At 39.5% G+C, this 26565-nt stretch overlaps 1 protein-coding gene and 1 long non-coding RNA gene across 2 annotated transcripts in view; one reads left to right on the top strand and one right to left on the bottom strand.

Annotated features, from left to right (window-relative positions):
* LOC139753982 (uncharacterized) overlaps window positions 1–26565 on the bottom strand; it is a 285933-nt gene that overhangs the window by 205427 nt on the left and 53941 nt on the right. The window lies entirely within an intron of this gene.
* LOC139754286 (uncharacterized) lies at window positions 19733–25014 on the top strand. Its single transcript, XM_071671668.1, has 3 exons — window positions 19733–20342; window positions 20419–23754; window positions 24085–25014. The coding sequence occupies exon 2, from the start codon at window positions 21034–21036 to the stop codon at window positions 23398–23400; it is 2367 nt and encodes a 788-aa protein (XP_071527769.1). The 5' UTR covers window positions 19733–20342; window positions 20419–21033; the 3' UTR covers window positions 23401–23754; window positions 24085–25014.

Below are 26565 nucleotides of genomic sequence, written 5' to 3'. Positions count from 1 at the left end.
TATTATCATTATTATCATTATTATCATTATTATCATTATTATCATTATTATCATTATTATCATTATTATCATTATTATCATTATTATCATTATTATTATCATTATTATCATTATTATCATTATTATCATTATTATCATTATTATCATTATTATCATTATTATTATCATTATTATCATTATTATTATCATTATTATCATTATTATCATTATTATCATTATTATCATTATTATCATTATTATCATTATTATTATCATTATTATCATTATTATCATTATTATCATTATTATCATTATTATCATTATTATCATTATTATCATTATTATTATCATTATTATCATTATTATTATCATTATTATCATTATTATTATCATTATTATCATTATTATCATTATTATTATCATTATTATCATTATTATTATCATTATTATCATTATTATTATCATTATTATCATTATTATCATTATTATCATTATTATCATTATTATCATTATTATCATTATTATTATCATTATTATCATTATTATTATCATTATTATCATTATTATCATTATTATCATTATTATCATTATTATTATCATTATTATCATTATTATCATTATTATTATCATTATTATCATTATTATCATTATTATCATTATTATTATCATTATTATCATTATTATCATTATTATCATTATTATCATTATTATCATTATTATCATTATTATCATTATTATTATCATTATTATTATCATTATTATCATTATTATCATTATTATCATTATTATCATTATTATCATTATTATCATTATTATCATTATTATCATTATTATCATTATTATCATTATTATCATTATTATCATTATTATCATTATTATCATTATTATCATTATTATCATTATTATCATTATTATCATTATTATCATTATTATCATTATTATTATCATTATTATCATTATTATCATTATTATCATTATTATCATTATTATCATTATTATCATTATTATCATTATTATCATTATTATTATCATTATTATCATTATTATCATTATTATCATTATTATCATTATTATCATTATTATCATTATTATCATTATTATCATTATTATCATTATTATCATTATTATCATTATTATTATCATTATTATCATTATTATCATTATTATCATTATTATCATTATTATCATTATTATCATTATTATCATTATTATCATTATTATCATTATTATTATCATTATTATCATTATTATTATCATTATTATCATTATTATCATTATTATCATTATTATTATCATTATTATCATTATTATCATTATTATCATTATTATCATTATTATTATCATTATTATTATCATTATTATCATTATTATCATTATTATCATTATTATCATTATTATCATTATTATCATTATTATCATTATTATTATCATTATTATTATCATTATTATTATCATTATTATCATTATTATCATTATTATCATTATTATCATTATTATTATCATTATTATCATTATTATCATTATTATCATTATTATCATTATTATCATTATTATCATTATTATTATCATTATTATCATTATTATTATCATTATTATTATCATTATTATCATTATTATCATTATTATCATTATTATCATTATTATCATTATTATTATCATTATTATCATTATTATCATTATTATCATTATTATCATTATTATTATCATTATTATCATTATTATCATTATTATCATTATTATTATCATTATTATTATCATTATTATCATTATTATTATCATTATTATCATTATTATCATTATTATCATTATTATCATTATTATCATTATTATCATTATTATCATTATTATCATTATTATCATTATTATCATTATTATCATTATTATCATTATTATCATTATTATCATTATTATCATTATTATCATTATTATCATTATTATCATTATTATCATTATTATTATCATTATTATTATCATTATTATTATCATTATTATTATCATTATTATTATCATTATTATCATTATTATCATTATTATCATTATTATCATTATTATCATTATTATTATCATTATTATCATTATTATCATTATTATCATTATTATTATCATTATTATCATTATTATTATCATTATTATCATTATTATCATTATTATTATCATTATTATCATTATTATCATTATTATTATCATTATTATTATCATTATTATTATCATTATTATTATCATTATTATCATTATTATCATTATTATTATCATTATTATCATTATTATCATTATTATCATTATTATCATTATTATTATCATTATTATCATTATTATCATTATTATCATTATTATTATCATTATTATCATTATTATCATTATTATCATTATTATTATCATTATTATTATCATTATTATCATTATTATCATTATTATCATTATTATCATTATTATCATTATTATCATTATTATCATTATTATTATCATTATTATCATTATTATCATTATTATCATTATTATCATTATTATCATTATTATCATTATTATTATCATTATTATCATTATTATCATTATTATCATTATTATCATTATTATCATTATTATCATTATTATTATCATTATTATCATTATTATCATTATTATCATTATTATCATTATTATTATCATTATTATCATTATTATCATTATTATCATTATTATCATTATTATTATCATTATTATCATTATTATCATTATTATCATTATTATCATTATTATTATCATTATTATTATCATTATTATCATTATTATCATTATTATTATCATTATTATCATTATTATTATCATTATTATCATTATTATCATTATTATCATTATTATCATTATTATTATCATTATTATCATTATTATTATCATTATTATCATTATTATCATTATTATCATTATTATTATCATTATTATCATTATTATTATCATTATTATCATTATTATTATCATTATTATCATTATTATTATCATTATTATCATTATTATCATTATTATCATTATTATCATTATTATTATCATTATTATCATTATTATCATTATTATCATTATTATTATCATTATTATCATTATTATCATTATTATCATTATTATCATTATTATTATCATTATTATCATTATTATTATCATTATTATCATTATTATTATTATTATCATTATTATCATTATTATCATTATTATTATTATTATCATTATTATCATTATTATTATCATTATTATCATTATTATCGTTATTATATCATTAACACATTATTCAATTAACTTATCAGTTAATACGTAATCTAAAAGGCATGAAAATACCCTGACATGTTCATGTCTATTGAAGAGCAGACAGCTTCCAAAAAAGTTCACACACACACACACACACACACACACACACACACACACACACGCACACACACACACATTTACTATACTGTAGCTGTAATGTTCCCCAAAATACAATGGCCAATATGAGAGAGAGAGAGAGAGAGAGAGAGAGAGAGAGAGAGAGAGAGAGAGAGAGAGAGAGAGAGAGAGAGAGAGAGAGAGAGTTCAAGCCACAGGCAAAACAATTTGCCCACATTATCATCAGAACTATTCCACTATACACTCACCGGATATATTGGGTGGATTCCTTTTTTTTTTTTTTTTGCCACAATAGAATTTTCGTTTGCTTTTCATTCGAATCTGTTTTTTTACAGTTCGAAGCGAAATGCTTTCGGGTCGTGCGTGCTCCTGTTATAGTATGGGTCACTCCTGATATGAGGTTCCATAGGTTTACGCCTGGTTATGAAGGTTTGAGTGGTCTACTCCTAGCTAAGTGGCTTGAGCGGTTTACTCCTGGCTATGTGGTTTGTTTGGTTTACTTCTAGCTAGTTGCCCTGAGTGCTTTACTCCTGGTTATGTGGTTTAAGTGGTTTACCCTGGCTCTGCAGTATGACTGGTTTACCCAACTGTGTGATCTGCGTGGTATTTCACTGTCTACGTGCTTGTGTTTACTCGAGCTTATGTAGTTCATGTAGTTAGAGTGGTTTACTCCTGGTCATGTGGTTTCTGTGGCTTACCCCTGGCTACGCAATTCCCGTGGTTTACTCCCGGTTATGTGGCTTGTGTAGTTTACGCTAAAATGTGGTCTGCGTGGTTAACACCCGGCTATCTCTGGTGGTTTACCCGTTGTAAGGTTTGAGCGGTTTAACCATGACTATGTGGCTTGAACGGTTTGACTATAAATGGTTTGAGCAGTTTAACCATATATATATATATATATATATATATATATATATATATATATATATATATATATATATATATAGGAACGGGGGCTGCAAATCCTCTCCTCCCGTTTTTTACTTTTCCAAAAAAACGAACAGGGAACGGGGCCACTCACGTGGCTATTCCTCTAAGGCTCAGTCCTCTGTTCTTAACGCTACTTCGCAAATGCGGGAAATGGCGAATATATATGGAAATATATATATATATATATATATATATATATATATATATATATATATATATATATATATATATATATATATATTCCCTCAGTGCCATGGCAGCGTTTTCAATGTTTGTATAACTGAGTCAGTTCAGTTTCACTAACACTTTTCGTTTTCATTACGCGATGTGTGTGTGTGTGTGTGTGTGTGTGTGTGTGTGTGTGTGTGTGTGTGTGTGTGTGTGTGTGTTTCACCCGGTCTTCTCGTCATCATAAGTCTCATCATCATATAAATAAAATCAACCGCTGAATCAAAAGCATAAACACTCGTACATGCCCTTGATAATCTATTACTTTTTGCAGTTTCCCGCGTTGCGAGGTAACAACGAACGGACGAAAATGGCCATATTTGCTCAAAATCATTCCAAAGCTCTCTTACAGCACTGAAATTAGCGGCCAGAGCTATCATCAGTCAGGCCCCATATATATATATATATATATATGCCATACGTCGCAATTTAACTCGTAGCAAGGTACCGTTAGGAACATCTGCTCACCTCTACTCCCTAGTTGTCTTGTACCATATAATGCACCGAAAACTGATCCCCATATTACAACCTACCCACGGAGACCTTTTCACGGTTTTTCCTGCCCACTTTATACGCCCTGGCTCAACAGTAAGGCACCTCCCTGTATACCACATCAATCCAATTCGCTCTCTCATATGAATGCCTCCCACTCTCCTGCACGTTCGATCCTTCAAATTCAGTCTCCTATACTTGCCAAAAGGACCATTCCCTACCAGGCGCTAGCCTCAGATGGTGGATGGAGACGGGGTGGTAAAAGAGCTACAGCAACACCCTAGGTTGCTCAGAATAATCAGTAAAGAGCCGAAGACCAAAGCCTAATAAGACGCGCACCTGAGACCCAGTGAAGCTTCGAAACCACACGAGTCTTCCTAGAGGAAAAGGAAGCGTCTGATGATGGGAAGACTGGCGGCCAAGATACATCAACCTGAAAGGGGAAAGTCCGTCTTGGGTCTGAAGTAGGAATGATCCAGCCCAGTCCACACTGTGTATGATCGAGCTGAGTTAATACTACCACTGGCCCCGGTGGTTGCAGTGAGTCGGTAGATAACAAACTTCCACTCAAAGTATGCGAACCTAGCGACGAGTAACGTCCTTGGGTTTTTTGTTTTTTTTTTTCAAAATCCTTTTGCGAGAGAAAGGTCAAAATTAAAGGCGGTCGTCTGGTGAGGACGGGAGCTGTGTGTCGCATACCTAGCAGTAAGAGTTCTCCACCTGGCTAAGTATACTTGACATGCAGTCAATGGCCCACTCCAGCTATAATTGGATCACGGTGTACCAAGACTGCCTTACAAAGTTGTATGCTGGCTTCATTAACATCAAAGTGAATCGCTGAGGCTGGCTGGTTTCCCCTCCCCCCCTCTCCTGCATGGTAGTAGCTACAGCCACAACGGGTCAAAGTTTGTTATACACGTACGATGGCGCTATAGCCACGTCTGAACCTACACGTTACGAACAAAACAGAAAGACATGAGTATGAATTAACAGATAACGAGGTCACTAAACGACAAAACACTGATATTCCAAAAAAGAAGCCACAACGGCTGCTAAGTTACGTATCCACCAATATAGAGTCTCCACCACGAGCAGGTAAGACCTGTCCATCTGGATATGGCCAACACATAGCCTACTACATCCTAACAGAAGCAGACTGTAATCGATGCATGCAAATTGATTCTAGATTCGACAGGTCCAAGCCTAGCTTTTGTTACTCGTTTCATGAGATCCAAGCATAGCTTCTGTTATTAGATTCGCCAGTTCCAAGCCTACCTTTGCTATCAAGAGTCGCCAAGGTAAAGCCTAGCTTTGTTACTAGGTTCGCCAGGTCCAAGCCTAGCTTTGTTACTAGGTTCGCCAGGTCCAAGCCTAGCTTTGTTACTAGGTTCGCCAGGTTCAAGCCTAGCTTTGTTACTAGGTTCGCCAGGTCCAAGCCTAGCTTTGTTACTAGGTTCGCCAGGTCCAAGCCTAGCTTTGTTACTAGGTCCGCCAGGTCCAAGCCTAGCTTTGTTACTAGGTTCGCCAGGTCCAAGCCTAGCTTTGTACGAAGGTTTGCTAGGTCCAAGCCTAACTTTATTACTAGATCCACCCGTTCTAAGTCTAGCCAGAGCCTTTGCCTTATAACGGCCCATCATCCTCTGGCTTTGAATATCGCGAAGAGAATATTTCCACAAGAATATTTTCGGCATATATCATCACTGCCCATTAAAACTTCCGATTCCTGGATCAATGCACACCAGAAGTTAGTAACAGACTCGAATATATATATATATATATATATATATATATATATATATATATATATATATACACGTGTTGTTACCGAATTACATCTGCATGTGGGTACACCACGAGTGAAAAGTTGCCTTTAGCGAGGCTGTATCAAAACCTTGTCAGAGAACTTCTCAGTTCAAGGAGTCTGATGATCATTTCCTTACTTAGGGAAGTGCCGAAGCCCAGGATCTGCACAGGCTTCTGAAAAGATTCCCTTGGTAACGCCAAGAGAGCTTCCTTACATGCGTGTGTAATCTGGGATGTCATATTATTACGACGTACTTTTCGTGATTTCTATGAATAAGCAGGAATTCAAAAGAACTGAACGTTACTATCAAGTAAAACTATGATTTTTTTTTTCCGTAATCAAAATAGTACTTGAGAAATTTGATATTAACCCAGTCAAACACAATTATGTAAAAGCACCTACAAACCTTACCTATAAAAAAAAAAAAGAAATACTTCCTATCTATAATAAATAAGATTCCCACTGTTCATCACTTAAGTTATTACTTACTCTAATAAATCTACATACACACAAGGCACCTGATATTCGCTTCTATGATAATTTGACCATTCATAAAAGACCAACATATTAAAAAAATAAAGGGATTACTAATCAATTATCCTATTAAGCAAAGCTTGCTTTCTAAACTTCTTTCTTATGACATAAATCATACAGACGTTTAAATGAATATATAAGAACATACACGCAAACATAACACGAAAGTAAACAAGAAATGTAAAAAAAAAAAAAAAGTAATTTTTGTAGTATAAGAGCAGAGGGTGACTGTGGACGTTTAAATGCAAACAACATAATTCAAGTTGTTTGATAGTTGAAAAAAGTAGGAAAGTATAAAATTGGAGGTGTTCGCAGACAGGTATGACAGACATGAACTAAAGCAGATATTTCCCGCTCAAGTACCAAAGTTATATACCGTTTGGCTGCAAGACAGCTGACACCCTCGGATTCAAACATACTCCACTGGTTCATTTCTGTTGTATGCTTCACCGTGGTTTTTGTTGTCTCGCCTGACCAGCCTTGTCGTCAGCAAGGTAAACAAAAAAACAAGAATGTCTCGAATGCCACATCGGAATTTCCATAACGGCAAGTTAGGTTCACGTTTCCCATACGACCCGGCCCCAAGACCTACCATTACGTCCCATACCTCTGCACACACCACTGTCTTTCCTCACTGACACCACAACGTATGACCCCACTTTTACCCTACCTTATGAGATATGCTTTGTTTGTGCGACGGCCTATTCTCTCACTCCTAGAAAAATAACTTCCACATCATCTAGCTGGCGGCAGTAACTGTGGATGAAGTGCTCTAGAATGAGTAAGGGGAGGCAGCAGAGCTGGGACACCCGCGAGTTCGCCAGCTTCACTCGTCTCAATTTTATACCCACAAAAGTTATCAAGAAAGTCTCCACTTTTCTTCTGCCTTCTCCAGCCACAACATTCAAATATAATACATAGTCCCAACGATGTCGTATGGCTGCAAGGCATGGGCTACAGATAGAGGATGTGCGGAGGAGGGTGGATGTGCTGGAAATCAAATGTCTTGAGGACAATCCGTGGTGTGACGTGGTTTGATCGAGTAAATAATAAAAGGGTAAGAGAGAGGTGTGGTAATAAGAGGAGGGAGGGTGAGTGAACTGAAGAGGGTGTGCTCAAAATGGTTTGGACATATGGAGAGAATGACTGAGAAGATGTTGACGAAGAGGACGTATACATCGTCAGAAGTGGAGGGGTCAAGGAGAACGGAGAGACTAAACTGGAGATGTAGGAATGGGGAGAAAAAAGCTTTTGAGCGATCGGGGCTTGAGCATGCAGAAGTGTGAAAGGTGCGCACGGGATAGAGTGAATTGCAACGATGTGGTATGGAGGGGTCGACGTGCAATCAATATACTGAACCACAACATGCGATGCGGGAGAGAGCGAGAAACCATGGAAAGGCCTGTGGGGCCTGGTTGTGGATAGGGAGCTGCGGTTTCGGTGCGCTGCATATGACAGCTAAAGAATGGATGTGAGCGAATGCGGTCTTTCTTTGTCTGTTCCTGGTGCTAACATGGGACGGCGAACACGTGTATATATATATATATATATATATATATATATATATATATATATATATATATATATATATATAAGCTTCCCGTTTGCTTGTTCCCAATGGACGCATTTATATGAACACTGTCAGGATATAACATTCACGGTACGTTTCTTATTACTGGTTTCTTATTTCACAAAAGTATGCACGGAAAATAAACTGTTCCCTAACTTTGCCACTAGCACTATTTTCCTTCATCGGGATTACGAGGTATATATCAACGCCTGACCAATCCTCTCTCCTCTCCCTCGCTGACTAGAGCGTGTTTATATGCAGCGTAGCACGTCCTCATTCCAAGAAGTTCCATTAGAGTAAACTGGACTTCACCACACCTTAAAGGGATGATGCAAGGTACGCTAATCACAACCATCAAGTATGCAGGATCAACATATCTTCAAAACCCATTCAGAAAGTCTGTGCGGCCCTTGGGTATGACAGAACGGCCTGAGACCTGACCCTGACTCGTATCGTAGTACTCAAGTGTCGCACAAGGTCGTGCTCGAGGGGGGTTAACAATTACACGATCAGGAAGTTTAAGCAGTTTCCATGAACATCTTAACTAAATTCAACATCACAACACCAAGACTAGAAGTAAACGTACCAACCTTTGGTAGGCTCACCAGCCTGTCAGAGGGGCGGGCCATAAACACCACTAGGTTAACTCGAGCCGAGCTAGACTAAGCTGTGTGCTGGCTATGCCTGTCATAACTGTGGTTGCTTTACTCCCACCCGAAGTTGATGCTCACTCATCTACCAACCTTGAGAAAGACGAACAGTTGGGTAAGCTGTGTACCGTCCAAGAGATCGAACCCAGAACACTGGATTAGAAGTTAGTAACGCTTACCACAACACCATCCAGGCGCCTACCGGTTGTACATCTCCTAAATACTAAATACATGTGCTCAATGTTATATTATATCTCGACTGTGTCCGGGAGTGATTATGACAGCGAGATCTCCAAGAGAAAAAGCATACGTTCATACGCTACCATAAAAGTTACTTTACGGGAGACATTATCAGAGAAATTGAATTCCAAAACATATGTACCACACACACAGGATACTGCCACACGTGATAGAGAGGAGCTTTTACCTCAAGCAGTCTCCGCCAGCTCACAATACGCGGAACTCACTATCAAAATAACAGACAATAAGCATGACAAGTGAATGTATTCTTGCGTGTGTTTGTGTGTGCGTGTACTGATGAAGACAGACATATTACGTCATATTTCTCCACATAAAAGCCACAATCTAATGCCAGACAAACTTGAACTGACGTGACGCACCAGCAAGAAACGGTGGGGATTCCTGTGCTGGTCGGGCTTTGCCAAGAGTTCCCGTTTTCTAAACATCGCCTCAGCAGTTCCTTAACAAGATTGAGACTAATATTTATAGTTCGAAAGCCTGGACATTACGGAATAAAAAAAAAAAAATTCACACAATTAACTCAATCATTTGAATTCACTTTCGGAGAATTAATTCACGCATCCGTATTTTTGGGGCTCGATAAATAAATTCTGCTACACCACCATAAGACGGATGAGATCTGCCTGACCGATTTTACTGCTGTTTGCAGGTTTTATGTGATTCGAGAGACACAGAGCAAATGATGGGATACTACACCTGTAGGATGAAGCTGGAGGGTATAGTAACCGCTCAAGCCATTTTACTGGTTGGTTACCCAGGACAAAACTAAACTGCACCACGACCCTCCGCAATTGACAATTTTTGGATACTTCTTCCTTCTTTAACCTCATTTTTGTAATATATATATATATATATATATATATATATATATATATATATATATATATATATATATATTTTTAATTTTCCAAAAGAAGGAACAGAGAAGGGAGCCAGGTGAGGATATTCCCTCTAAGGCCCAGTCCTCTGTTCTTAACGCTACCTCGCTAATGCGGGAAATGGCGAATAGTATGAAAGAAAGATATATATATATATATATATATATATATATATATATATATATATATACGTGAGTGTGTGTCACTATAGAGGAGGTGCCAAAGACGTCCTATACGTATGGAAATTCTCAGATGTTTCTTATCATTTCTATGACAATGGTTTCACATGAAGCACGCACTCCGCAACCCAAGAGAGCTTCGGTCACACAAAATTACGAATCACGCCACTGTGCCATTCCTATATACTTACTTCGCCTCTTTCGTCAATACTTCATGCGCCTTGTGCGAAGCGAGTGGTGGGCATATTCTCTGTCCGCCCGCCAGTCCGTACGTCCGTCCGTGTGTTCGTCATGATTTAGGGTATAAAGTTAGCCTAGCCACTTTTTCTTGCGTTTATATACAGGCTAATCTGAAACTAGTCCTGATCTGATCCCTACATACTGGAGACGTGCATGGGACAATATTATGATAGCCATGAAAGAAGTTTTGAAGAAAACGTTATGTACAATTCGCTGAACTTGTCACTTCTCGGCTGTACGACTAAATACAGCACCTGTTTTTGTTTACCAAACGTCTACAACCGTTCCCAAACTGACTGAACTGAAACTTTGGCGGTCATAAATCAATTCCAACACAAAACACACGAACATCAATACACTCTTCAATCATTCAATGCCACTGATAAAATTTATGAATGCTTTCAAATTCGCTTGGTACTAAAATTACTGTAACGCTCCACTCGCTACCAGTTACTGAATGCGGTATTCATACTGTTCCAACATACTGCACTCTCTTAGTTTTGCCTTCCAGCTGCGTCTATGAAGATCTAACCAAGACAGAGATGCGTAATCAAACATCATAGATGTACCATTTAACCTTAATAATATGTTCAAACTTACACACTTTAAAAAAAAAAGAGGGAATTTTATCGTTTACTTAAAAAAGTACATTTCCTATGCACATACTTATAAAGTTTTGTCCATATTTTATGCGACCCGGTCGTACTTTCTGTCTGATCTATGATGAATTATGCTCAATCCAAATTACCATATAAATTGACCATGAATGAGATATACATTTTAGAGATATATTCACCATATTTTCCTGTGATCAGGGTGGGAGAGATGGAGAGTAGAGTATACGGTAACGACAATACAGGTAGGGATGAAGTGTCCCGGGCGGGGCACTTCCCAGTACTTAAGATGGGAATTACCCAATAGGCAGGACAAGCGCGTAGCGATCACCACGAGAAAATCTGGAGTTACGGAGAACAAACCGTGCTATAGATGAGATAGAGAGACCCTACGTCTGTGGACTGAGAGACATCTGCCCACATGTGGATGGGGGCTGAAAGGAAAGACAGCTGCCTGGACCAAAGGAATGAAACATGACAGCTACTGAAGGGCTGGTTCAGTGAGCCACCGTTACTAACCCTCACAATACGCAGTAATATACCTCCCTGGTCGGTGACTGCTAACCAATCACTCGCTAGCTAGCATGAAGGACGAGAGGGATGGGGTTGCGACGGAGTGGAATTACCAGTGGCGGGTTGTGGAAAACAGTTGTAAGAAAGTAAGAGTGAGGAGGAGTTGAATGACACTGAAGAATGAGGGAGGCGACTGTGAGGTGACGGGTTGTTTATGAGCAACTGTGAGTTTGGTGTGGTATTAAATTTCCCTAGCTCTTCACGGCTGTTACATGCATGGGTTTTAAGACGTGTTACTTTAAGTATAAAAATAGCATAAGTGGAGAACTGCCATTGAGGCTATCACACACACACACACACACACACACACACACACACACACACATACACAAAACACACACACACACACACACACACACACACACACACACACACACACACACGAATGCGTGCACGTGTTACTGACCAAAACCTGCCACGTGCCCAACCCCTGGTTTTCACAGAGAAAAAAGAAATGGAATAGATAGAATTCTGAAGAACCAGTACACTGTTTTTTGTGCAACGTTAATCAAAGTGAGAAAAGAATATCTTTTTGGCAACCCTCTATCGCAGACGAGCCACAAACACCATACCAAGAGCACGAGAGCCAAGACAATGCTATCTACATCTGATGATCTTTTGTTTTTTTCCGATAATCATAAGCGAGAAGCGCGAGGTAAACTGGGGAAACAGGTATGATGAATATAATGTTTTGAATAACCAATTGTGAAGAGGAAATGTCAAGTTAACTGGTATGATGAATATACTGTTTTGAATAACCAATTGTGAAGAGGAAATGTCAAGTTAACAGGTATGATGAATATACTGTTTTGAATAACCAATTGGGAAGAGGAAATGTCAAGTTAACAGGGAGAGAGAGAAAAAGAGTCTGAAGACAATTCATGGTGCGCAACTTCCCTGCAGGTCGGAGGGCCACTCACTGGGCCTGCACTTGTAAAGGAACGAGGGGAACGGAGCGGAACGGAACGAAAGGAACAGAAGAAAGAGATAACTGATTCACTAGACAGAAAATAAAGGAAGGGATACAGACATACCAAACGTAGGACTAAAAGGAATATATAGAAATATGAATTGTTGCTGAAGAGGATAACGATAATAATAATAATAATAATAATAATAATAATAATAATAATAATAATAATAATAATAACAATGATAACAGAACTACTTTAAGTGCGAGAACGCCCTAAACAGCCCACAGGGAATTGCTTGGTGTTCTTCCAAGAGCCTTTCACATCAGCTGTGCAAGCACTGGCCGTATCATGAAAAACATCATAAATGCCTTAGAGGAAGAATGTATGGGCTGGCTACGTACTGCACACACACACACACACACACACACACACACACACACACACACACACATCTGCGTATTACACTTGGAAATATGAAATGGAAAAACTGAGGCGTACAGGAAAGATTTTTCAAAGGCTCTACCCTCACTTTCCAATACTCCTACGTTATGAGTAAAATGAAGGAATCAAAAACAATCCAGAATACCAGACAGATACTGACGCTAACATAAACCAGATGAATAATGTGAAAGATCCTGGAGTAACAATGTCTATCGATCTAACCTTCAGCGAACACAACAAAACAACGGCTGCCTCATGCAGAAGGATGATAGGCTGGATCCTGCGAACCTTCAAGATATAGGTGGTGAACCAATGATCATAAAATTGAAGGTAATAATTCTTTTACGAATTCAATATTGCTGCGTTCTAACGTCACCCTACAAGGCGGGTTGAAAACTGCGAATTTAAGAACTGTCCAGAGATCTTTCAAATCCTATATCAACGAGGAAAAGGAACTAAATTATTGCGAACGATTGAAAACAGTGAAGCTATACTCCCTGGAGCGCAGACGAGAGGTATATCATCCAGGTGTTCATCCTCCCCTCAGGGTTGGGCGATAAATGGATACTTTGCTTTGGCTGCGATGTGTGTGTGTGTGTGTGTGTGTGTGTGTGTGTGTGTGTGTGTGTGTGTGTGTGTACATAGGAGCAAAGACATGATACTGTATATATATGTACACACACACACACACACACACACACACACACACACACACACACACAAGGTTATGAGACGAGACAACACGAGTGTACAACTCTCGCCCTGTAAGACTACAAATACCACACACACACACACACACACACACACAGACACACACACACACACACACACACGAGATAAAAATAAAATACGTCAAACCGTAGCCAGAGAGATGGGCTGCTCGGGCCAACACATCACGCAGATGCATGAAGGACGTGTTTCGCCAGGAGGACAATTTAAAGCCGCTCAATCAGGTCTCAGATTGGATGGTCTCCGAAGCTCGCCCCGTGGACGCGGAGAATGAGAAAACTTATTTTATTTGCGATAAATGTCACCATCTTACATCCGCAACACATCCGCCCGAGTGTAATACTCTCGCTTCACAGATTCTTGCCCGAGATGTGATGGAGTGGCTAGCGAACGCACGGCAAGGAATTGTCGACGGATCCAAATGGATGACGACACAACGTGTCTCCCGGAGATCAGGGAATGTCAGTTGCACTGTTAGCCGGACGGTCGGAGAGAGCTGAGGGGTCTCCCACCGAGGCAATCTGGTGGCAAACTTGTCTCTCAAGGTACAATAGCTGAACCGTGTGGTAAAGGTCCCGTTGACTCGACCTAAAATAACTTAAGATCTGGCTTAGAATGAGTCTGGCCTTTCCTTTACGGGCAAAAACTTTCGCAGCTTCATGGCATCTAACTTTATCTGAGCGAATTTTGATACATCGGTAAGAAATGTGACTTTGGGTAGGTTAAGTTGGCCTTGAAGGGAAGCCTGAGTGGCGGCGACTAAATGGGGCGGAAGTGTGTGTGTGTGTGTGTGTGTGTGTGTGTGTGTGTGTGTGTGTGTGTGTGTGTGTGGGGGGGGGGGGGGGGGGGCCTAGAAATCCACCCCCTCTCCCCCCTCCTTTTCTTGTATTTCAGTTTCTAAAAGATGAAGTCAAGCAGGGGAGTGATCCTACTCCTCTAAGGCTCAGACTGGGGTGTCTGAATTTGTGTGGATGTAAACAAGAAGAGGTAGAAGAGATAGGTAGTAGTATGTTTGAGGAAAGAAACCTGGATGTTCCGGCTCTGAGTGAAACAAAGCTCAAGGGTAAAGGGAAAGAATGGTTTAGAAATGTCTTACTTGTAAAGTCAGGAAGTGAAGTGAGGGCACAGGCTAAAGAAGGGGTAGCACTACTACAGAAGCACATGTAGTGGAAGTGTGTAAAGGAGTGTAAGGAGGTGAGCTCCAGATTGATGTGGGTAAAAATGAAAGTGAATTGAAAAAGATGGATGATAATTAGTGTTTATGCACTTGGCTATGAGAAGAGAGACCATGAGAGGCAAGTGTTTTGGGAGCAGCTGAGTGAATATGTCAGCAGTTTTCATGTAGGGAGACCGGGTTAATATTAGTGATGGATGATTTAATGGCGAAGGCAAGTAATGTGGCGGCTGAGGGTATAAATGGAGGTCACAGGGTTTCAGTAATGTGAATGGAAATGGTGAACAGCTTGTAGAGTTGTGTGCTGAAAAAAAATGGTGACTGGGAGTAACTGGTTTAAAAACACAGACATACACAATTACACGCAAGTGCGTCGGAGAGATGGTCAGCGATTATTACAGGATAACATGCTAATTGACAGGTGTGCAATAGAGAGACTTTTGAATATGAATGTGCTGAGAGGGGAAGCTTACGGGATGTATGATCATTACCTTGCAAAGGCAAGAGTGAAGACTGGTGAAAAGAAAGTGGTGAAAGTAAATGAGCTTGGAAAAGACTCTAGTGCGAAGAAATACCAAGAGAGATTGAGTGTAGAATGACAAAGGTGAGAGTAAACGAAGCTAGGGTATTGGGTAAGGAATGGGAGGTATTCAGGGACAGCCCTGCGAGAGATGCGCGTGGCATGCATAAGGTGGTAGGTGGGCAGGTTAGAAAGGGTAGTGAGTGGTGGGATGAAGTAAAGTTGCTAGTGAAAGAGAAAAGAGAGGTATATGAGCGGTACTTACAGGAAAGGAGTGCAAGTGACTGGAATTGCAAGTGACTGGAGTGCAAGTGACTGAGAGAAAACGATGTTTTGGAAGGAGGTTAATCATGTGTAAGAAACGACAGAACAACTGGGAACATCAGTGAAGGGAGCAAATGTTAAGTTGTAAGTGGTAGAGAAGAAGTGTGTAGGAGATGGAGTGAGTGTTTTGAGGGACTCTTGAATATGTTTGATGAGATGGTGGGAGATGTTAAGTGTTTGGGTCGGGACGGTAAGCGAAGCGAGAGAGTCATGAAAAGTAGTGTGCTGAAGGAAGAAAAGGTGGTGAAAGCCTTGTGTATGATAAAACGTAGCAAGGTGGCTGCTGGAGTGGATGGTTCTGCACTTGAATTTCTTAAGAAAGAGGGTGTCTGTGTTGTCAATTGGTTAATTAGGATATTCAGCATATGTACGGACTACGGTGAGGTGCTTGAGAATTAGCGGATTGCATGTATAGTGCCACTGTATTAAGGCAGGGGGACAAAGGCGAGTGTTCAAACTACAGAGGTGTAAGTTTGTTGGGTGTACCTAATAAGTTGGATCGGAGAGTACTGACTGAGAAGGTGAAGTTATGTACAGAGCATCAGACTGGGGAGGAACACTGTGGCTTCACAAATAGTAGGGGATGTGTGGATAAGATGTTTGCTTTGAAGAATGTGCGTGAGAAACAGTCAGAGAAATAAGAGGATATGGCATTTATGCTTCTAGGGAAAACATGTGATAGAATTATTGATAGAAATGCCTTGTGACAGGTCTTGAGAACATATAGCTGCTGGAAGCAGTGAGAAGTTGTTATCAAGGGTGTAAAGCGTGCACTAACAGAAGTGGAGAGCATGTGGTTCCAAGTGAAGGTTAGTCTGCAGTGGGGGGGGGGGGGGGGATGTCACCATGGCTGTTTAATTTGTTTATGTACGGAGTAGTGAGCACCCAAAAATCTTTTAACTCCACTCTTACATCTCCAGTTGCATCTAGCCCTCCTCCTTGTTATCTCCACATGTGACACATATATCTCCTTTGTCAACTTCTCACTCATTCTCTCCATATATCCTAACCATTTCACCACACCCTCTTCACCTCTCTAAACCACACACTTTTCATTACCACACACCTCTCTTATCCTTTCATTACTTAATCAAATCACCTCACACCTCATACTGCCCTCAAACATTTCATTTCCAACACATCCATATGTATATATATATATATATATATATATATATATATATATATATATATATATATATATATATATATATTTTTTTTTATTTATATTTTTTTTTTATTTTTTATTTTTCTTTTTTTTTTTATTTTTTTTTTCCAAAAGAAGGAACAGAGAAGGGGGCCAGGTGAGGATATTCCCTCAAAGGCCCAGTCCTCTGTTCTTAGCGCTACCTCGCTAATGCGGGAAATGGCGAATAGTAAAAAAAAAAAAAAAAAAAAAAAAAAAAATATATATATATATCCGTACTCGATCGCCGTTTCTTGCGTTAGAGGTAGCGCCAGGAATAGACGAAGAAAGGCGGCATTCACTTACATCCATTCTCTTCTGTCCCCACAGACTTTTCTATAGTTTACCCTAGTTGTTTCATGTGCCCAGGTTCAGTCCACTGACAGTAAGTCCACCCTAGTGGATCATATAGTTCCATTTCATTCTATCCCGCTCACGCCTCTGACCCTCCTGTATGTGCAAGCCCCAAGCTCTCAAAATCATTTCCATTCCACTTTCCTATCTCCGATTTGGTCTCCCCGCTCTCTCTCTCTCTCTCTCTCTCTCTCTCTCTCTCTCTCTCTCTCTCTCTCTCTCTCTCTCTCTCTCCATATATATATATATATATATATATATATATATATATATATATATATATATATATATATATATATATATATATATATATATATTCTATTCTATTATACTTTGTCGCTGTCTCCCACATTAGTGAGGTAGCACAAGGAAACAGACGAAATAATGGCCCAACCCACCCACATATACGCGTATATACATACATACACATCCACACACGCACATGTACATACCTATACATCTCAGCGTATACATATATATACACACTCAGACATATACATATATACACATGTACATAATTCATACTGTCTGCCCTTATTCATTCCCGTCGCTACCCCGCCACACTTGAAATGACAGCCCCCTCCCCCCACATGTGTGCAAGGTAGTGCTAGGAAAAGACAACAAAGGCCACATTCGTTCACACTCAGTCTCTAGCTGTCATGTATAATGCATCGGAACCACAGCTCCCTTTCCACATCCAGGCCCCACAAAACTTTCCATGGTTTACCCCAGACACTTCACATGCCCTGGTTCAATCCATTGACAGCACATTGACCCCAGTACACCACATTGTTCCAATTCACTCTATTCCTTGCACGCCTTTCACCCTCCTGCATGTTCAGGCCCCGATCACTCAAAATCTTTTTCACTCCATCCTTCCACCTCCAGTTTGGTCTCCCACTTTTCCTCGTTCCCTCCACCTCTGACACATATATCCTCTTGGTCAATCTTTCCTCACTCATTCTCTCCATGTGACCAAACCATTTCAAAACACCCTCCTCTGCTCTCTCAACCACACTCTTTTTATTACTACACATCTCTCTTCCCCTTTCATTACTTAATCAAACCACCTGACACCACATAGTGTCCTCAAACATCTCATTTTCAGCACATCCACCCTCCTCTGCACAACTCTATCTATAGCCCACGTCTCACAACCATATAACATTGTTGGAACCAATATTCCTTCAAACATACCCATTTTTGCTTTCGCCTTTCCAAGATAACGTTCTCGACTTCCACACATTCTTCAACGCTCCCAGAACTTTCGCCCCCTCCCCCGCCCTATGATTCACTTCCGCTTCCATGATTCCATCCGCTGCCAAATCCACTTCCAGATATCTAAAACACTTCACTTCCTCCAGTTTTTCTCCATTCAAACTTATCTCACAACTGACTTATCCCTCAACCCTACTGTACCTTATAACCTTGCTCTTATTCACATTTTTATCAAGGATGTAAGGCATGTGTATGAGTAGGAAGAGAGGAAAGTGGTTGGTTCCCAGTGAATGTCGGTTTGCTGCAGGGCTGTTTAATTTGTTTATGGATGGGGTTGTTAGTGAGGTGAATGCAAAAGTGTTGGAAAGAGGGGCAAGTATGCAGTCTGTTGTGGATGAGAGAGCTTGGAAAGTGAGTCAGTTGTTGTTCGCTGATGATACAGCACTGGTGGCTGATTCGATTCAGGTGAGAAACTGCAGAAGCTGGTGACTGAGTTTGGTAAAGTGTGTGAAAGAAGAAAGCTGAGAGTAAATGTGAATATATATATATATATATATATATATATATATATATATATATATATATATATTGTTACGGAACACGTGTGTTTGTGTCCACGTGGTTCGTATGTGTCTTGGTGTATCTCTGTGTATGACGTGTCCTGGGTGTAGGGAGCGGCTTCTATCGGCCCGGATCTCACCCTCCCTGACCGTGTTGATTGCCTTAGTAATCATGTCTTGACCCAGACCTTGACCAGCCCTGTAACACCCAAACGTCAGGTCGACGGCGTCAGGTCCAACCATGGGAACCGCTACGGTATGTCGTCACGTGCGCCCGCTGCCGGCGTGGACAAAGGAACAGAGGAGGCTGGATGCACGCCACATGTGTAGGCCGGACCTTAGGCCTCCTTCAGCCAATCAAGTCGAGGAGAGGGCATGACAACCAGTCTCTTGACCTATCAAGGGCAATTGTGTCATTGTGACCTATAGCAGAACTAGGTGGCGGGTCGAGGCGTGGCCAGCTGTTCCTGCCTTGTTGGTCATTCGGATAAAAGCTCAGACAATCGTCTGAGACCTTGATTCCTTCACCAGTCTCGAGCCCAACAACAAAAGGTAATGTAGGCTTTCCCTGTCTCGAACCCCGTAGCCACCGCTGCCCTAGGTTGTAAGATGTTACTGTGTCCCGTCAAGTATGACTAGGTTGTAAGATGTTACTGTGTCCCGTCAAGTTTGACTAGGTTGTAATATGTTACTGTGTCCCGTCAAGTATGACTAGGTTGTAAGATGTTTACTGTGTCATGCCAAGCTTAACTAAGTGTAATGATATGTTACTGTGTCAAGTCAAGCTTAACTAAGTATAACAATGATGTTACTGTGTTGCGTCAGGTTAGCTAAGTGCAACGATTATGTTTACTGTGTCACGTCAGAATCTAACTAAATGTAATGCTATCGAGCAAAGTGTCAACGGAAAGAGATCTCCTGGTTTGAAATCTTATCTGGAATGGTTAACATATGTTCAGTGTTAAACTCATGTTCAGTGTTAACGTAAATGATTCGTGCCTGATTTATGTGTTCACCTTGTACATTTGAATTCTTTTCATTATAAGTAATTCTAACCTTTGTGTTTGTTTAACCCTATAACGTTAAGATAGCGTTATCCTGAGTTGTGCTATATTACAAATCTACCGTCCTTGCAAAGACGAGGACCAGTAGAGTATTTGTAACATATATATGTTGCTGGCGACCTTGCTATAATAAGTACTGAGTTCGTAACAATATAAATTGGCGACCCTGCCAGTATATATTATATTTGAATTCGTAACATATAAACTGGCGACCTTGCCAGGATATTTCTTGCCTTAACGGAATCTCTTTCCTTGATTCATTAATCATGTCGTTGATCAGTGTTGACAATACCGCTCAATCATTAACGTCGGTCAAAGTCTCGATCCTTCCCCATATCCCCAGTGATGTTAATGTTGATCTCAGTTATTGGCGAAAGCAGCTAGAGATAGCTAAGGTCAATGCACAAGCACAGTTACAAGTGCAGAAGAAGAAGACTGAACAAGCTAGGTTAGCTCTCGAACGTGAAAGACTTAGACTTAACGCTTCACCATCGGGACCAGTGTCGTCCCAGTTGGGCAACTTACATCTCGTACCAAAGTTTAGTAAACTTGACGTGGGCAGACGTTCAAATGGCTACGACGACAGAGGGAGGACCAGTGGTAATGTAATCCCACCTGAATCTGCTACCTTACCGGTAACTCATAGAAGTCAGGGGAAATACTCCAACGGAGTTAAGAGTTGTTATTATTGTGGCAAGGCTGGGCACCAGGTGAGGGATTGCTGGGCTCGAGCGAAGGAATCCAGAGACTTTACCAAAAGTAGGTCGGTAAGTCTCTTCTCAGCTGTAGGTCCACTTAATAAAGTAGGTAAGGCTGTCCCTGCTCTTAGGAAAGTGAGGGGTTGCGAGAGTGTTAATCAAGTAGTTAAGAATCCGTTCTGTGGGAACTACAATGCGTTCCTGTCTGAGGGTTGTGTTAGTAGATGTGGTGTACGACGAAAAGAAACCGTATCACGGGATTCTGGTGCGCTGCAGTCCCCGATGTTGGATGGCTTGGTGCCGCGAGAAGAGTTTGGAGACCGCGTGTTGCCAGATGGACTGTCGGGTCCCAAGGAAGCTCCACTAGTTGATGTGAGAGTAGGAACAGATCTCTTTACGGACCATGCCCTTGTAGGGACTGTAGATAAGTTACCTGTCTTAGACGTGGACGTTGTGTTAGGCAGTGACCTAGCGGGTGGGAAGATGAACCCAGTGCCGGTGTTGCCTACGGGCCCGGTGGAGTCCACGGGGGCAGTGCAGCTTGAGGAAGAGGTACCAGAGATAGTCTACAACCACGATGGTGCCAGGCCTATGACAGCTGGCACGGCAGGCCGTGTGCCTGAGGACATAGCCGTTAAGACGGAGGAAGTGAAGACCAGCGAGAGGAAGCTGGGTGATACCCTCTCTCCTGGTATAGTCTCCGTTGAGACAGTGGATTTAAAGACTCTCCCCCCGAGTAAGGCCAGCGAGAGGAAGCTGTGTGATACCCTCTCCCCTGGTATAGTCTCCGTTGAGACAGTGGACTTAAAGACTCTTCATGCGAGTGAGGACAGCGAGAGGAAGCTGTGTGATACCCTCTCCGGTAGCGTAGCCTCTGTTGAGACAGTGGACGTAAAGACTCTGCATGAGAGTGAGGCCAGCGAGGAGCTGTGTGAGACCCTCTCCCCTGGTGTAGACTCCGCTGACACGGCGGACTTAAAGACTCTGCATGTGAGTGAGGCCAGCGAGAAGCTGTGTGATACCCTCTCCCCTGGGGTAGACTCCGTTAAGTCGGAGGAAGTGAAGTCTCTCCCTACGAGTGAGTCTAGTGAGAGGGAGCTGTGTGAGACCCTCTCCCCTGGTGTGGACTCCGTTGAGACTGAGAGTTTGTCTCGCGCCCATTCAAGAGAGAAGACTCTCCATGAGGATGAGATGAGGGAGGAGAAGATGTGTGATACCTCCCGTGCTGATTCTGAATCTGTACAAGAATCAGTGGGTGAGACTGAGTATTTGTCTCGCACCCATTCAAGAGAGAAGACTCTCCATGAAGATGGAATTAGTGAGGAGAAGCTGTGTGATACCTCCCATGCTGATTTCGAGTCCGAACGAGATTCAGTGGGTGAGACTGTGGATTTGTCTCGCGCCCAATCAAGAGAGAAGACTCTCCATGAGGATGAGATGAGGGAGATGTGTGATACCTCCCGTGCTGATTCTGAGTCTGTACAAGAATCAGTGGATGAGACTGAGGATTTGTCTCGCGCCCATTCAAGAGAGACTCCGGAACGGAGGACAATATGGCCTGACAAACGATCTCGTTGGAGAAGGTTTGAGGCGGGCGACGAGGTGTTACTTCTACTACAGCAGCCAGGTCAACCCTTGGTTGCCCGGTTTCAGGGTCCCTACGCCATCATCTGGAGTGTAGGAGACTCAAATTACCTTGTCTCTATCCCCGATAGGCGCAGAGGTTGGAGATTATGCCACATCAACATGCCTGAGCGATGTTTCAGTCGTGAACCTCTCCCCTTGGAACCGACGGTGCCAGTCTGCATCATCTTACGTCCAGCGGTAGCCGCGTGTGAGGAAGCCGACGACTTAGCTACGAGTGTCTCGGAGACCTGGGACCCGGGCGGAGGTGTGAGAGAACTGGTGTTACTCGGATATGGTTGGGTACTGTAGGATGTCATTGTAAATTTTGCAACACTCGCAATCCCCTTTGACAGTTGTTGATGTTTGGAATGAGCAGTGTGAGACAGTCTCTCTCATCAATTAGGAACACTACTTTTTTTAACTGTTATATTTTGCAGGCTCCAACCAGATTAACTGTGAATGCCAGCGATGCTGACGCTGAAGTCCTCGTGCAGGAGGACAGAAAGAAGGTTGAGCCTAAACAGATAGCCACCATGGAGAAGGAACCCTTGTCTGTTATTTGTGTTATAACACTTTATATATTTGTCCTTCAGGCAATCAGTACTGACTACCAACCCTTCAAAATGTTAAGAAGTTATGGGATCGGAGTCAGATATTAATCAGGTGGGCCTTGTTTCTTTTTCAAGAGTATAGTTAGATATTCACCATATTGCTGGCGCACATAATGTGTTAGCCGATTGTTTATCCCGCTCTTGACGCTAGAAAATTCCTCTTCTAGGAATTTTCTCCTTTAAGGAGGGGGGTGTTACGGAACACGTGTGTTTGTGTCCACGTGGTTCGTATGTGTCTTGGTGTATCTCTGTGTATGACGTGTCCTGGGTGTAGGGAGCGGCTTCTATCGGCCCGGATCTCACCCTCCCTGACCGTGTTGATTGCCTTAGTAATCATGTCTTGACCCAGACCTTGACCAGCCCTGTAACACCCAAACGTCAGGTCGACGGCGTCAGGTCCAACCATGGGAACCGCTACGGTATGTCGTCACGTGCGCCCGCTGCCGGCGTGGACAAAGGAACAGAGGAGGCTGGATGCACGCCACATGTGTAGGCCGGACCTTAGGCCTCCTTCAGCCAATCAAGTCGAGGAGAGGGCATGACAACCAGTCTCTTGACCTATCAAGGGCAATTGTGTCATTGTGACCTATAGCAGAACTAGGTGGCGGGTCGAGGCGTGGCCAGCTGTTCCTGCCTTGTTGGTCATTCGGATAAAAGCTCAGACAATCGTCTGAGACCTTGATTCCTTCACCAGTCTCGAGCCCAACAACAAAAGGTAATGTAGGCTTTCCCTGTCTCGAACCCCGTAGCCACCGCTGCCCTAGGTTGTAAGATGTTACTGTGTCCCGTCAAGTATGACTAGGTTGTAAGATGTTACTGTGTCCCGTCAAGTTTGACTAGGTTGTAATATGTTACTGTGTCCCGTCAAGTATGACTAGGTTGTAAGATGTTTACTGTGTCATGCCAAGCTTAACTAAGTGTAATGATATGTTACTGTGTCAAGTCAAGCTTAACTAAGTATAACAATGATGTTACTGTGTTGCGTCAGGTTAGCTAAGTGCAACGATTATGTTTACTGTGTCACGTCAGAATCTAACTAAATGTAATGCTATCGAGCAAAGTGTCAACGGAAAGAGATCTCCTGGTTTGAAATCTTATCTGGAATGGTTAACATATGTTCAGTGTTAAACTCATGTTCAGTGTTAACGTAAATGATTCGTGCCTGATTTATGTGTTCACCTTGTACATTTGAATTCTTTTCATTATAAGTAATTCTAACCTTTGTGTTTGTTTAACCCTATAACGTTAAGATAGCGTTATCCTGAGTTGTGCTATATTACAAATCTACCGTCCTTGCAAAGACGAGGACCAGTAGAGTATTTGTAACATATATATGTTGCTGGCGACCTTGCTATAATAAGTACTGAGTTCGTAACAATATAAATTGGCGACCCTGCCAGTATATATTATATTTGAATTCGTAACAATATATATATATATATATATATATATATATATATATATATATATATATATATATATATATACACAGGACAAAATAAGAAGCAGCATCCACTAGTTCAATGTCGCCCTGCGTATACCCAGGAGAGCTGTAGCATTAAGAAATTTCACAGTTACCGGGCACCTGCTCCCCCCCCCCCCCCACCCCCCCCCCCCCCCCCCCCCCCCCCCCCCCCCCCCCCCACACACACACACACACACACACACACACACACACACACACACACACATACACACACACTACCCAGCATCATCAGTCGTCGACACATACTGCGTAACTGGTCTATTACTGAAGGAATAAGAAAAAAAAATAATAATAATCCACACACTTTGTTGCCAATTCATCAAATAATCACTTCACTAGCAGTGGTTACAGAATCACATTACCGAGCGCTAATAGCTTCCTTTGTTGTATGAAAAATGACTTATTATTATTCCGGATAATAGCAAATAATTAAATACAATTATTTTTTTTTTTTTTTTATTATACTTTGTCGCTGTCTCCCGCGTTTGCGAGGTAGCGCAAGGAAACAGACGAAAGAAATGGCCCAACCCCCCCCATACACATGTATATACATACGTCCACACACGTAAATATACACACCTACACAGCTTTCCATGGTTTACCCCAGACGCTTCACATGCCTTGATTCAATCCACTGACAGCACGTCAACCCCGGTATACCACATCGCTCCAATTCACTCTATTCCTTGCCCTCCTTTCACCCTCCTGCATGTTCAGGCCCCGATCACACAAAATCTTTTTCACTCCATCTTTCCACCTCCAATTTGGTCTCCCTCTTCTCCTCGTTCCCTCCACCTCCGACACATATATCCTCTTGGTCAATCTTTCCTCACTCATTCTCTCCATGTGCCCAAACCACTTCAAAACACCCTCTTCTGCTCTCTCAACCACGCTCTTTTTATTTCCACACATCTCTCTTACCCTTACGTTACTTACTCGATCAAACCACCTCACACCACACATTGTCCTCAAACATCTCATTTCCAGCACATCCATCCTCCTGCGCACAACTCTATCCATAGCCCACGCCTCGCAACCATACAACATTGTTGGAACCACTATTCCTTCAAACATACCCATTTTTGCTTTCCGAGATAATGTTCTCGACTTCCACACATTCTTCAAGGCCCCCAGAATTTTCGCCCTATGATCCACTTCCGCTTTCATGGTTCCATCCGCTGCCAGATCCACTCCCAGATATCTAAAACACTTCACTTCCTCCAGTTTTTCTCCATTCAAACTCACCTCCCAAATGACTTGACCCTCAACCCTACTGTACCTAATAACCTTGCTCTTATTCACATTTACTCTTAACTTTCTTCTTTCACACACTTTACCAAACTCAGTCACCAGCTTCTGCAGTTTCTCACATGAATC

The sequence above is a fragment of the Panulirus ornatus genome, chromosome 16 (assembly GCF_036320965.1).
Source record: "Panulirus ornatus isolate Po-2019 chromosome 16, ASM3632096v1, whole genome shotgun sequence".
Lineage (NCBI taxonomy): Eukaryota > Metazoa > Arthropoda > Malacostraca > Decapoda > Palinuridae > Panulirus > Panulirus ornatus.
The sequence above is the reverse complement of the archived record's forward strand: the minus strand, read 5'-3'. Positions and strand labels throughout refer to the sequence as shown.

What these genes read in the sequence shown, in the direction of transcription:
- LOC139754286 (XM_071671668.1), top strand. Translation starts at nt 21,034, where the DNA reads ATGTCGTTGATCAGTGTTGACAATACCGCTCAATCATTAACGTCGGTC.